The sequence below is a fragment of the Vombatus ursinus genome, unplaced genomic scaffold, assembly GCF_900497805.2.
Source record: "Vombatus ursinus unplaced genomic scaffold, bare-nosed wombat genome assembly UNPS02014837.1, whole genome shotgun sequence".
Lineage (NCBI taxonomy): Eukaryota > Metazoa > Chordata > Mammalia > Diprotodontia > Vombatidae > Vombatus > Vombatus ursinus.
Window position 1 is genome coordinate 4,582,012 of NW_020954615.1, and position 15,712 is coordinate 4,597,723.

The window sequence follows — 15,712 nt, forward strand, 5'->3', positions numbered from 1 at the left end:
GGCTCTAGTCCATCACTCTAACCCCTATCCTGCAGGATTTTAAGTAGAAGCTCATTGACCACTTGCTTGGCATGTTCAGAGAAGATTCTTGTTCAGGTTTAGGTTGGACTCAATGAGCATTAATATCTCTGTCACCTGAGATATTTTCAAGAACATCTCAGTGGCAGATTACAAACCTAAGTGTGATAAAGTGGTACAAGACAGCAGTAGGAACAAAAGTGAAAATTGTTTGTTTCTTCAAACTCATACGTATTTTTTCTCAGCTGCAGTATTTCCAGTAATTCTATACAAAAACCCCCAGGGACCATCTGAATACTATATTTATATCAGTTTCCTTCTTCTTTTAACTAGCTTCTTCTTTTCTATGACTGTTTTTCTCTGTTAATTTGAGGGAAAATGTAGACTGCTCACATTGAGGCAGAAACACACAGGAGAGGGCAGCATGCTTGGAGTCTGAAGACATGAATTCAGATTCCTTACTTGACAGAGACAGTTCACTGAAGGCAGCATCTTAGCATCTTTGTGGTGAAGTCACATGGGCTAGATTCCTTCTCAAGAAGCTTCTTCTCAGAAACAACTGGAAGTCCCTGTGACTCAATTGTGTGAGCAGTGGAAGTTGGGAAGGATAATGGGAAATTAGATGGACTTAAGAAGAGGTTGACAAGAAACAAAACCCAAACTAAATAGAAGATTTGACATACAAGATCCAAGAGGAACATAAGGTACATACCAAAGACTAATTACAAGGGACTCAATAAAGACAAGCAGTTTGCCTTTTACTTATGAAAAATGCAAAACATATGTTTAAGATTGTTATTAGTGATTGCATAGTTTATAAGAAAGATTGGGTTGGACCTGAGCATGATATGACTTCAAAAAGTAAAGCCATTCAGGAACAGCTAAAAAGGGTAACTATCTTATACAAATGAGGTGTGAGAGGAAGAACTGATCCAGAGAAATTACATGGGGGAAGGTGGGCTGATACTTCTGGAAATCTACTTTCATCAGGAATGGATCTAAGAGGGGAACAATACGTACATATCTAGAAAAGTATAAAATTTAGAAAGAAATAAAATACAAAGGGGATAGGGAGGGAGGAAGAGGATAAGGGAGAAATCTTTCGAGGGGAAAGTGAGGGAATGGTTAAAGGAGAATGTGGAAGGGTGTTTAGATGAATAAGAATGGGAGGATAAGGGAGGGATCTTTAGAGGTGAAGGTGAGAGAATAAGTCAAAGGGGCATATAAAAGGGTGTTCAGATATTTGGGAATGGAAGGATAAGAAAAGGATCATTGGAGGTGGGGGTAGGTTAAGTAATAGGAGGGCAAGGTATGGAGTAGAAGTAAAGTAGAGAAGTCAGAAGGGATAGGAAAAAAGAGATACACACAAACATAAAAACAAAGATTAGGTGTAGAATCTGTTAGGGAAAGCATATGTTTATGTGTATATGTATGTATATATGTGTATATATGTATACATATATGTATGTGTCTATATATAAATATCACCATACTTAATTATAGCCTGGGAGGGGGAGAGGGGAAGAAGGGGGAAAAAAGAACAAAGTAAAAAGTGCATAGCAGAGAACAAAAGGAAACCTACAAGGAGTCAAAGAAAAGATGGACGGCTCTCAACACAACATATAGTATTTAATATATAGACTTTCTTGAAATGGAAATTTATTGCTATATATTTTGAATTCTCTTTCATGTTCTGTTGTGCACATGACATTTTTTTCTTTTCTTATTTTATATATAAGTTTATAATAAGTTTTCTTTTTCTTTTCCTATTATGTACTTAAATGTCAATAAAAATAGGAGAGGCAGCTAGGTGATGCAGTGGATAGAGCACTGGCCCTGGACTCAGGAGGACTTGAGTTCAAATCGGGCATCAGACACTTGAAACTTACTCTCTGTGTGACCCTGGGCAAGTCACTTAACCCTGATTGTTTTTCAAACAAAAAAAGAAAATGTTGATAGATACATTTGGAGTTGGAAAGAACCCTAGAGGTCAGCCAGTCCACTTGCCTCATTTTTCTGATAAAGAAACAGGCACCCAGAGAGAGGAAGTGAGCTGTCCAAGGCCACACGGGTGTTCTAACCTCAGGTTCGGCCACCTTTCCCACAGTGCTAATCTGACTCCTATAGCTCCATTTGTATCACACTTTAAAGTTTGGAAAGTGCTTTTCAGCTCTTTGATGATCTATCCATTAGAATGTGGGCTTGTTTTTGCCTTTCTTTGCCAGGTGCATATAATAAATGCTCATTGATTCAACTTGTTGGCTTATCTCCTTTGATTCTCACAACCACCCTGTGAGATAGGTGTTATTATCACTTCCATTTTATGGATGAGGAGATAGAGGCTCAGAGATTAATTGGATTTGCATTGTCTATCTCATAAGGGTTGTTAAAGATTAAATGAGAATGTATGTAAAGCCCTTTGGAAACTGAATCCTATTCAAACGCACTATTAATATCTACATCACACTGAGGATTTCTTCTCATTTTTTTTATGTTATTTCCAAGATTACAATAGTGATAACTACAAAAAAAAAAAAACAACACCTGTCTCTGTTTGACACACATTTGTAGAGCTTTTGACCTGGGACCTAAACCTGTTAGATAATAGTCAGGGATCTGTCCTTAAGAGATTCCCACTTTGTTTAGGGAACTGAGTTTTTTTGTTTATTTAAGAACAATTTCTATAGTTTTTTTTTTCCTGTGGAAAATATGGCGTGGTGGCCCAAAGGGTTACCTGTGTTAGTGGGAGGGTGTTTAATCCAGATTTTGAAGCAACACTGCATTAGCGGCTGTCCTCGGGCAGAGGGGCCAAACACTTTGCAGGTGGGCTGCATGCAGCCTCTGACACTCTGAGGGCCTGAAGCCACACTAAACTAAAATTAGGAAATATTTAATACAACAAATTTAAAATACGATAAAACATAGGTAATATCAATTTGTGGTTTTCTAAGTCAATACTCCACCTGTGGGCATCCTTATGTCTGGCTTAGTGACCTGTTTCTATTTTAGCTTGACAGCATTAATAAAAACACTCTTTCCTTGTGAGAATTAGCAGGTGCTGTGGGAGTGGGTGGGGGAGAGATTCCTGGATAATACAGACCATGCTCTGTGTAGCCTTCAATGTCACAGGACTCATTTGAGACCAAACCCCCAGGCTTACTCCCTTTGCCTTAGTTCTCTCTGTCCTGTCAAGAATTTTTGCCTTTAACATGATTACTTTTTAATATCTCTTGGATAGAATCTGAACTCCTCTATTTGGGCTTTGAAGCTCTTTTGCAATTTGGCTCCAGTCTATCTTCCCTTAGGTGTCACATAACATGCCTCCCATGCTCTCTACATTGTAGCCCAATGACTTCATTGATGTTCCATCTCCTGCCTTCATGTCTTTTCACTGGCTGTCCCCCATGCCTGTCATGCCTCCCCCCCTTGTCTCTACCTTCATCTTGATAGTAGAACTCAGCTCAAGTGCCATGTGAGGCACATGGGGTCACTTCATCCTTCTAGTCTGCTCTCTCCATTGTTGCCAATTATGTTTTACACATTGTATATTTCCTCATCTGGGTAGACGCTGTAGAAGGTAAGTAGAATGTAAACTCTGGGAAAGTAGAGAGTATTTCATTCTTATCTCCATAACCCTAGCACCTAACATAGCGACTGAAACATAGCAGGTACTTAATAAAGCTTGTTGAATTGAATGGAATTAAAATTGCATGAGTTTGTTTTTGAAAACTGATCTGTTTTCTGTCTTCCCTTAAGCTCCCCTCAAATTTAAAAAAAATAAGTTTTGTAAATTAACAAGCACAAGATGTATGAATGAATAGATGAGTTAATAATAATAATAATAATAATAATAAACCTCACTAAGTTCCAACTATGTTCCAAGCATTTGCTAAGTTCTGATGATACAAGTACCCTTAAAGTGAGACCATCTTTGTCCTCAAGGAATTTACAGTCTAACGGAGAAGACAATGTGGTATAAATTTTATTATGTATATTCACATTTGTGCATATGCATACATACCTGTATCATATATGTATTTGTGCATATGTGTATATTAATATTTTATACACACAAACATATATATATGCATGTATCACATACATACACATTGTTTTCTCTATTAGACTCTAAGTTCTTTGACAGCAAGGATGGTATCAGTTTTAAGGTATTTGTATCATCAGGACTTAGCACAGTACCTGGCACACAGTAAGTGCTTATTAAGTGTTTTTTTCCCCAGTCATTCATCTGTGTGTATACACACATATATGCATATATATGTGCATACATGTATATCTATGTAACTATACATGTACATATACATACATCTATCTATCTATATCTATATATCAAGAAAGGGAAAGTCTGGGGAGTCAGAGGGGTAGCAAATTCATTCATATGGAAGTCAAACTCACATGCTTTTGATTTAACTTTTCATTATTCTGCCCATAGCATGAAGGAGAAGGCAGGTACACATGAAACACCAGGGTGACAGTTCATCAGTCAGCTAACCAGCACCTATCATGTGCCAGGCACTACAAGTGTGAGGGATACAAAGAAAGGCAAAAAACAAACAAACAAACAAACAAACAAAAACAGTCTCTATCCTCAAGGTACTCACAATCTAATTATGAAGCATGGCTTGATGTTCTCTCCTGGAGCCACTGGTTAACTAGATGCAGTAGACTAGTTGAGTTTGAACTCATCCTGGAGGGTCATGACTGAATGATTAGTCACATGAAAGAGGACTGGGGATTTTGTACTGAAAGCTTGATTTGAGTCAATAGCCATCAATGGCCAAGAAAGTTCATTCAATCTTAGACTAGAAAAATAAACACCTTGCATCCAGAAAGAGAGTGTAATAGTCTTCAGTGAGATCTCAATTCCAGTATTATATTCTTTTCTGGGCTTAATTTTGTTTTCTTTAGGAAGGACATTGCTAACTGGAGAGAATGTAAAGAGTGAAAAACAATATGTTGGAGAGTCTCAGGATCATGTCACATAAGGATTGATGGAAAGAGCTTGGGCATCTACCTAGGGGAAGGGCAAAATTGGTGGAGGGGGTGGGGCATGGAGACTAGGTTTAAGAAAATGACAGAGGAAATATTAGTAATGTAGATTAATTTTATTTTTAAAATATTTTATGTATTTTATGAAACATTTATCAATTGCATATGAAGATTTTTAAGAATATTTTTTTAAATGTTGAGTTTCAAATTCTCTCTTTCCTTCCTACCCCTTCCCCCTCCTTCAGAAGGTAAGAAATTTTACATCAATTATACATATGAAGTCATGAAAAACATATTTCCATATTAGCTATATTTCAAAAGAAAACAGACAAAAAGAAAAAAAAACTAAAGAAAGTAAAAAAGTATGCTTCAATACACATTCAGAATTCATCAGTTCTCTCTCTAGAGGTGGATAACATTTTTCATTAGGGTTGCTTTGAGTTTGTCTTGATCAGAATAGTTGAGTCTTTCACAGTTGATTAGCCTGACAATATTTCTGTTACTATGTACAATATTCTCCTGGTTCTGCTCTCTTCACTTTGCCTGAGTTCCTAAAGTCTTTGCAGGTTTTTCTGAAACCATCTTTCTCATCATTTCTCATAGCACAATGGTATTACATCACACCTATATACCACAACTTGTTCAGCCATTACTCAATTGATGGGCATCCCCTTGATTTCCAATTCTTTGTCACTACAAAAAGAGCTGTTCTAATTTTTTTTTATACAAATAGGTACTTTTACCTTTTCTTCGTTCTCTTTGAGATACAGGCCTAGCAGACATGCTGCTGGATCAAAGAGTATGCACAGTTTTATAGCTCTTTGGCCATAGTTCCATAATGGTTAGACTCATTCATAACTTTATTAGCAGTCCATTAGTGTCCCAATTTTTCCACATCCCATCAAAGATTTATCTTTTTTCTTTTTCTGTCATGTTAGCCAATCTTATTGGTATGTGGTGGTATCTTAGAGTTGTTTTAATTTTCATTAAAAATTAAATTTTTTCAATGAAAAAAATTTAATGAAAACATTTCATTAAAAATTCATTAAATTTTCAATTAATTTTCATTTCTCTAATCAGTAGTGATTTAGAACATTTTTTTCATATGACTATTGGTAGCTTTATTTCTTCTTCTAAAAACTGCCTGTACATATCCTCGATCATTTATCAACTGGAGAATGGTGCCAGTTTTTTATAAATTTCTCTCAATTCCCTATATGTTAGAGAAATGAGGCTTTTATCAGAGAAACTTGCTACAAATCCACTCCCTCCCAGTTTCTGGTTTTCCTTATAATTTTGATTGGATTAACTTTATTTGTGCAATAATTTTTTAATGTCATGTAACCAAAATTATGTATTTTATTTCCAGTGATGGTCTCTCTATCTCTTGATTAGTTCTATACTTCTGTTATCCATAGATCTGTATATTTTTACACACTCTTCTAGTTTACTTATGATATCACCCTTTATGTTTAGATCGTTGGTCCATTTTGACCTTATCTTGGTATATGGTATGAAATTTTGGTCTATGCCTAGTTTCTGCCAAACTTTTCAAATTTCCCCAGCAGTTTTTGTCAAATGGTGAGTTTACCCTCAAAGTATGGTTCTTTGGGTTTATCAGATACTAGATTACTATAATTATTTACTAATGTGTATCATGTATCTAACCTATTCCAGTGATCCACTACTCTATTTCTTAACCAGCAAAAGATTGTTGTGATAATTACCACTTTGTAATATAGTTTGAAATCTGGAAGTGCTAGGACACTTTTCTTCAAAATTTTTCATTGATTAACTTGATATTCTTGACCTTTTGTTCTTCCAGATGAATTGTGTTATTATTTTTTTCCTAGCTCTATAAAATAATTCTTTGGTAGTTTGATTGGTATGGTACTGAATAAGTAAATTAACTTAGGCAGAATTGTCATTTTTTATCATATTGTCTTGGTCTATCCATGATAATTAACATTTTTCTAATTGTTTATATCTGTCTTTATTTGTGTGAAAAGTGTTTTGTACTTGTGTTCATATAATCCCTAGATTTGTCTTGGCAGGCAGACTCCCAAGTATCTTATATCTGTAGTTATTTTAACCTCCTCCTATGTTTTTGTTGGTAGTGTAGAGAAATGCTAATGATTATTTCATAGCCTGCAACTTGGCTAAAATTCTTCATTGTTTTATTTGATTATTTAGAGTCCTCTAAGTATCCATCATACTATCTGCACAGAGTGATGGTTCTATTTCCTCACTGCCTAATTTCATTTCTTCAGTTTCTTTTTCTTGTTTTATTGCTATAGCTAACATTTTCAATGCAGTATTGAATAATAGTGGTGATAATGTACATCCTTTCTTCATTGCTGTTCTTATTGGGAAGGCTTCAAGTTTATCCCCATTGCATACAATACTAACTCATGGTTTTAGATAGATACTACTTATCATTTTAAGAAAGTCTTCATTGATTCCTATGGTTCCTGGTATTTTTAATAGGAATAGGTGTTGTATTTTGTCAAGTTTTTTCTGTATCTATTGATGTAATCATATGAATTTTGTTGCTATTGTTTTTTATGTGGTCAATTATGCTGATTGTTTTACCAATACTGGACCAGTCTTGTATTCCTAGTATAAATCCTACCTGGTCATAGTGTAATACATCACTATAGTCTCCCTGCTAGTATTTTATATAAACTTTTTGCTTTGATATTCATTAAAAAATTCATTTATAGTTTTCTTTCTCTGTTTTGCTATCCCTGGTTTAGTTATCAAAATTATATTTGTGTCATAAAAGGAATTGGGTAGGACTTCTCCTTTACCTATTTTTTCCAAATAGTTTGTATAGTATTAAGATTAAATATTCTTTAAATGTTTAGTAGAATTCACTTGTGTATCTATCTGGTTCTGGAGATTTTTTCTTAAGGAGCTCATTGATGACTTGTACAGTTTTTCCCCTAAGATGTGGTTATTTATGTATTCTAGTTCCTCTTCTGTTAATCTGAGCAATTTATATCTTTGTAAATATTCACCCATAGCACTTAGACTGTCAATTTTACTGGCATATAATTGCGCAAAATAACTCCTAATAATTGCTTTATTTCATTTTCATTGGTGGTGGATTCACTCTTTTCATTTTTGATACTGGTAATTTCCTCTTGGAAAAAAAATCAAATGAACCAGTGGTTCATTTATTTAACTTTTCCCCATAAAATCAGCTCCTAGTTTTATTTATTAGTTCCATGGGGTTTTTTTAAACTTTCAATTTTATTCATCTCTCCTTTGGTTTTCAGCGTGTTTATTTTGTTATTTAATTGGAGATTTTTAGTTTATGACTTTTTTGGTTTTTTTAGTTGCAGGCCCAATTCATTGATCTTTCTCTATTTTATTGATGTAAGCATTTAAAATTTCCCCTAAGTACTGCTTCAGCTGTATCCCACATGACACATCTAAAAAACTGGAGAAATATTAATTGCTCATGAGTAGGCTGAGCCAATAAAATAAAACCAACAATTTTAAAGAATCTAATTTACTTATTCGGTGCCATACCAATCAAAATACCAAAAAATTATTTGATCAAGCTAGAAAAAAATAATAACAACATTCATATGAAAAACAAAAGGTTAAGGATATAAAATTAATCAGTGAAAAAGTATTAAGGAAAGGGGCCTAGTAGTTCCAGATTTTAAACCACATTACATCCATTTCCATGTCATAGAAAGAGTATAAATTCACTTTTCTAGTGGGAAAGAGAATATATTGTCTGATTTAACATGTCTTATGAGGCTTCCTCTTCCCTCATCTTCCTCCCACCCCTACTTCTGGGTCTGTTTTTTTTTTCCTTCAGGTTACGTTCTATATTGATAGAGCACCTCTTCCTGAACACTTTGATTTCAAAGGTAAGGATTTTGGGGGTGATTTCTGTCTTGGTTCCTTACATTGTCTTTTAAATTCCTGGCTGGATCTATAATGATGACAGTTCCTTATAGCATCATAGAATCATAGATCTACAGCTCAGAGGGACCTTAGAGGTTTTTTTCATTTTACATCTGAAGAAACTAAAGCCAAAGAAAAATGAATTGACTCATTTTCAGTCACAGAGGGCAAATACTCAAAAAACAGTGTAGATACCCAAATGTTATACCTCATGAGTTCTGGAATTTCCCAGCCAATCACAAGACTACACATAGAGCATAAAAGGGAGAAGTTTTGAACCAGACACTTGATTTGTCTGAAAATTTTGTTTTTTGTTTCATAACCATGGTGCTGCTGGTAGTGTGTGTGGTTCTTTCTATCTCTGGGATCATAGTTGCTGGTATGGTCAAATGCTGAAAGGGAAATTAGCAGCAGGTGGAAGAGGGAGGGTGGGGATGAGCACTGGTTCACATTATTTAGGCACTGATCAACGTTTTAAGTTGATAAATTTTTAAAGTGCTCTGGGGATTGAATGGGCACAAACCTTCTTTTGATAGGTGGTGACTGTGAAGGATATTGTGTGCACATTTTGTGAATATATGTTTTATATGTGATTATGTATATATCTGCCATCTCTTCTTAAATGTAAATTTCTTGAGGGTATGGTTGGTTTTAATTTTTGTTGCTTTTTATCCTCAGCAGCCAGTCCAGTGCCTGATGCTTAGTATGTGCTTAATGAAAGGTTGTTGATTGACTTATAAGCTGATAAATATTGTAATAATAGATTATAAGTAATAATAGTTATTATCCATTTATAACAGGTTGTTAATTAGAAATGACAAAAGGACCTAGGGATCAAATCCTCAGTTCATTCTTTTCATCACTGAGTGACTGAAGGCTTTTCAAGAGAGTTCTAAGAAAGGCTTTGAGGAGGCAAGAATTGGTGATTTGTGACTGGTTGGGAAGTGGGTTTGGGGAAGATGGAGCTACATGGAAAAGGGAAGGGTTTGGGAATTAGAAATTAGAGAAGGAGAGAGTGATCTTGGTCGAGAAATTGAATTTCTTAGAGGCTGATCACAGAGTTAGAATCAGAAGGTTATTCAAGGGTTCACTGAGTCCAATCCCCTCATTTTACATTTGAGAAAACTGAGGGTTAGAGAGATTAAGCAATTTGTCTAAGATCATGAGATAATAAATGACAGAGGCAGGATTTGAGTCCATAGCCTCAAGCTCCAAACATCTAGCCCTCTTTTCACTGCCCCACACTCCCTTCAGCTCTCTGTCTATAAAATGGGCAGGCTAATTCTCACACTAACAACTTCACAGATATATTGTGGGGAAGGGCTTTGTGAAACACAATGTGATTGTCAGCTCTTTTTGTTGTCCTTTTCTCCTCAGGCATGCCAAGGGTGATTCACAAGATGGAAGTGACCAGCACTGTGGGGGAGAATGTGACCTTGTCCTGCCAGCTGTCTGCAGAGAATGAGGTCCTCCAAGTCACATGGCAGAAAGAAGGTCAAACAACAGATAATATAGCCACATACAGCTCCAACCATGGCCCCAGATTACTTGGACCCTACCAAGACCATGTCCTAGTGACCCAAAGTGATTTGAACTCCTCAGCCATCACCCTTGAGTTTGTCTCCTTAAAAGATGAAGGATGCTACAGATGCATTTTCAACATCTTTCCCATAGGGCCTGTCCAGGGCAGGATGTGTTTGAGTGTTTATGGTAAGTCATTGAATTGGGACTGTTGATGGATGGACTCTTCTGACAGTATAAGGCTTGATCTCCCTGGGAATAAAATCATTATTCCTCAGAGGATGTGACATATGGGGGCGGGGTGCTGTTTACTAAGAGGATATTTCAGTTCACACAAAGAACAAAACCTTTCTAAATGGTAGCACTGGCTAGAAAAGGTAGTGAGATTATGGTTCCCCTTGATTAGTGCTTTCTGAGCAAAGGCTGAATGAACATTCATCAGGCACGTCACATAGTAAGACTATAATTTTGATTATGGATTGAATTAGATAGCTGCTGAGGTCTCTTCCATCTATGATATTCTCTGATTCTGGTCATAGAAGGTAGGATAAATATGAGGTTAGGTGCTGGTCACTTCCATCTTGTGAATCACCCTTGGCATGCCTGAGGAAAAAAGGATAACTAAAAGAGCTGACAATCAGGCCTTCCCTCTTGAGGACTCTGAAACATATGCACTTATCCTTTCATGTAATGCTTCCAGGCCCCCTGTTTGTTACTGTCATTTCTACTACTTAGTCTGACTCCCTCATTTTACAGATGAGGAAACCAAGACACAGGGAGGTGAAGTGATTTGTTAGGGTCACACAAACAAGTGAGTTTCTGAGGGGTCATTCAGTTTTAGGTCTTGTTGCTTTTAGGAACAGCTTTCTTTCCACTACCCCATCCCAGCTCCCAGTAGGGACAATAGGAGTAGAGCGAGATGGGGCCTCAGCAGTCATCAAGTGCAACAATCTAATTTTATAGTTAAGGAAACTGAGATTTAGAGGGCTTGAGTGCCTTGACTTGGATCCTAGATGGCAACTGTCCAAGGCAAGATTGTGGGCACATTGGGCCTAAGAAGTCGGTTCCCATAAATACCAAATTTTAGAGAGATTTAAATAACTGAAGACTGACTCATGGACAGAAAGGCATATATCTATATCTATATCTATATCTATATCTATATCTATATCTATGTCTATATATATATATATATCCCCCCAATGTTATCATCTGTATTAGAGAAACTGAGGCCCATGAGCCAAGGACATATGACCAAACAGTGCCTGGGTTAGAAGCAAGGGAACTGTCCAATTTACATGTTTTTCACATGCTCAGTTTTTACTCTATCCATTCATCATTTATCTACCTATCCACCCATCTATTATCTATCTATATCCACCTACCTTCCTATCTATACATTTATCATCTATCTATCCATCTATTACCTATTTATCTATCATTTATCTATGTATCTATCCATTTATTTATTCATCTTTATTCATTCTTTCATTTATTTATCTACATGTTTATTCTTTTGCTCATTCATTTTATTGTTTTTTATTTACTTGCTTATTTGTTATTACTATTTTGTTTAACTGTTTTGTTTTTTTATTATTTATTTGTTATTTATTTGTATGTTTGTTTATTCATTTTGCTGCTTGATATATTCCTGAGATCTGGAGAGTCAAGGACTTTTAAGGCCTTCTAGATCTACTAGATGTAGAAAATGTAGAAATCTAGATCTACTAGATATGGAAAAATCTACATTTTGCAGAGAAGGAAACTGAAATCCAGAGAGCTGAAGTTCCTTGACCAATACCACATAGGGAGTAAGTGGCAAAGTCAGGATTTGAACTCACATTTTTCAGATTTCAAGTCTAGTATTCTTTCTAAATGCTAAGTGGAAGAGTTGTATTTTCTCATCGAAGCAATGGAGAGCCACAGAAGCTTTTTGAGTCAAGGACTGAAATGGTCAGGATTGTGCTTTATAGGAATATTATGTTATCATCTGTATAGGGAACCAATTAACATATTAGGATCAACATGTATTTATTAAGCACCTACAATATGCTGAACACTGTGCTGGGATTCAGGAGACAGAAACAAGAACAAGATAGTCTCCTCACTTAAGGAGCCCCCCTCCTCTTGGAGTGAGGATTGGGGGGAGGGGCAGGGAGATGTATCATGTCCACAGATAAATATTTTTATATGTATGCATATAAATACACACTCATATACATATACATAAGCAAAATAAATACAAAATAATTTGAATGAATACTAACAACTGGTAGGTTTGAAGAAGGGTCACTTGGTTTCTGATTCTGTGGAAATTGAGGGCTCTCAGAGATGCAAGGGAGACAATCAGAAGGCTGGTGGGGTCATCTTCTCTCTATGTCAGAGAGTCTGCTTTTCTTTTCTATAGTACTTATCTGTAAAATGGAGCTGTAATAAGAGCACCTCCCTCCCAGGACCGAGGAGCAAATGAGATGATAATTGGGAAGCATTTAGTACAGTGCATGGCACAAAGAAATCACCATATAGATGTTTAAAAAATTGTCTAGGTGAGCAATGCCGAGGGTCTGAATGAGGCAAGTACCTGTGTGAATTAGAAAAAGGGGAGATATGAGAGTTGCTTCCTAGATGAAAATGACATCATCTTCATTGAAGCTCCTCCCCCAAAAAAACCTTGGTTTTTTTTTTAATTTATGGATCCATGCAGGGAAGAAGTTGATTAGCTTGTTCTGCACCTCATCTCATCCTACCAGAAAACTTCCCCTTTGTCCCTAAGGGACTTGGGACACTTATCCAGTAGCACTATGAAAATGTTCCTTTAACTAGGTCCTTTGCTTTTATCAAGTGAAAATAATAAAATGTAGGGCAGGTAAAGATGGGATTTCCCCAAATCAGAACACTTCAATCTTACCACCTCCCCACCCACCCTGCTTTACAAAACAGACTCCTCTTCTCTTTATACCTCATTGACTTGCATTCTCCAGACTTGGAATTGGTCAGGATCCTGAGTAGGGCTGGTTTGGGAGTTAACTTTGTTTATCTTGTCCTTTGTTTTTCTTAGGATGTTCATTTCTTCAGGTCCAAAATATAGGAGGTAGTATAGGGCAGTGGGTATAGCACTGAATGAGCCAAGAAGACCTGGATCTACATTGGAATGTGAGCTCTAGGGCAGGTAGGTGGTACAGTGGATAGAACACCATGTCTGACATCAGGAAGACCTGAGTTCAAATCTGAACTCAAGCATTTACTAGCTGTGTGACCCTCAGCAAGTCACTTAACTGTATCTGCCTCAGTTTCCTTATCTGTAAAAATGAATTGGAGAAGGAAATGGCAAACCATTCGATATCTTTGCCTAGAAAATCCCAATGGGGTCACAAAGAGGCAAACGTAAAGGAATCAAATGAACAACTACAAAGTCTGCAAACCTTATAACACTATAGAAACATTAGCTACTGCTAGGCAAAATGGCTTATAACTGCCCTCCTTGTTTGTAAAATCCATGACTGCAGAAGAAATAAAGTGAGAGAACAAATCTATATGCATTCTCTGCTTCTAGGAGGTGTGTAGAAGCCACAGGTTGGGTTTACAAGAGCAGCCTCTGACAGGTGTAAGAATCGAGAAATTCACTTGGGGAAGATTTGGGGATGTATAAAGGAATGCCCTACTAAAACATACTGCAAATACATGTCTTAGCATTCTATGTCATAGCTGGAGAAACTGAGGCACACAGAAGGTACCATGTTTGAAAGAGCACTGACTTTTGAGTCAAAGGGCATGAGTAACAAGACTGCCTCTGTTGTTTACTACTTGTTTGACCTTGGGCAAGTCAATTAACCTCTCTGAGGCTCAGTTTCCTCGATTGTAAAATGAGGGGATTGGGCTAAGAGGCCTCTGAGGTCTCTTATATTTCTAAGCTCGGTGATCTTGTGGACAATTGAAGTAAGTCAAGATGACCTGGGGAGTCACTTACTATAATTCTTTATTCTATTTTTTTCCATACTAAGGGTACTGAGTTGTACCAGCAGGTAATGAGATTAATAATGGCAACTAGTGTCAGAACCCAAAGAAGCTGATTCATGGTGACCTTTCTCTGTGTAGATCTTGTCACCAAAACTATTGGGGAAGAGAATTAGGGAAATTTGTTGAGAGGAAAGATACTACATTGTCATTTTGGTTTCTTTGGTATTTCAAACTGAAAATAGATTTTTTTTAACTTGGCACCCAATCAGTTTCCTTAAAATATGTGGGCTGGAGTTGGTAGCTGAACTCAGAAGGGAGAAGGCACTGGGGCCAAGAGGGAAAGGGAAGTCCAACTGATGTCTTTCCAGTAACAAGAACCCTGGTGACCATAAGCCAGAGGGCAATGTTCAGTGTTGTGGGGATTCCAGATAGGAGAGATACTGTTAAGGGTTTGGAAGGCTTGAAGTGATGGAAGAAGGAAAGAGAAACCAAGGGCTGGGCTAAGTTAGGAGCAGTATAGTGCAAACTATAGTGCTGGATCTAGACTTAGGCTCAAATCCCTCTTACAAAGTCAGTTAACTTCTCTGAGTCTCAGTTTCCTCATCTGTTAACTGGGAATTGTTATACTTACTTCCCCTCTCCCCACCACCCTGCAGTTGGTTTGAGGCTGAAATGAAATAATTTTACAGAAATCATTTTGTAAATTTAAAACACAATGAGAATTTCAGTTGGTATCATTTTTATTATTATTATAAAAGGATTTTCCTCCATCAATTTACACATATGCACTTTATCATCAGACTTGAGAATAAGTTAGTGGAGATCAGAGCCCCTAAGAGAGACTTCTCCTTCTTGGAGGAAAAACAGGTTCATTCCTAGCTACGTGGCAAATCACTAGCTTACTTTCATGTAGTGCTCACTTCAAATATTATTCTTATTTTAGTGATGAGGGAAACTGAGGCATAGGGAGGTTAAGTGATTTGCCCAGGTTCACTGGTCACTGAGTATCAAAAGGAGAATTTGAATCTATCTCTGAACTAGTCAGAAACAATTTTGAACTCTAAACTGGGTTAATCAAACAACCCATACATACTATATATATATTAACCCTGCTAAGTACCAGATGCTGGGCATCTCTCTCTCTCTCTCTCTCTCTCTCTTTCTCTCTCTCTCTCTCTCTCTCTCTCTCTCTCTCTCTCTCTCTCTCTCTCTCTCCCTCTATCTCTCTCTCTCTATCCATCTATCTATCTATCTATCTATCTATCTATCTATCTATCTATCTATC

The 15,712-nt window shown here is 36.7% G+C and overlaps 1 protein-coding gene across 3 annotated transcripts in view; it reads left to right on the forward strand.

The window, feature by feature from the left end:
• Positions 1–525: 525 nt before the first annotated feature.
• LOC114026335 (OX-2 membrane glycoprotein-like) overlaps positions 526–15,712 on the forward strand; it is a 27,634-nt gene continuing 12,447 nt past the window's right edge. For 2 of the 3 annotated variants that reach the window (XM_027840017.1, XM_027840020.1), the window contains exons 1-2: positions 9,252–9,328; positions 10,327–10,659. In XM_027840017.1, the coding sequence (XP_027695818.1) occupies positions 9,274–9,328; positions 10,327–10,659 (388 nt within the window). In that variant the 5' untranslated portion in view covers positions 9,252–9,273. Of the gene's footprint in view, positions 723–9,251; positions 9,329–10,326; positions 10,660–15,712 lie in introns of those variants that run through there. The other variant, XM_027840019.1, reaches the window with a different exon arrangement.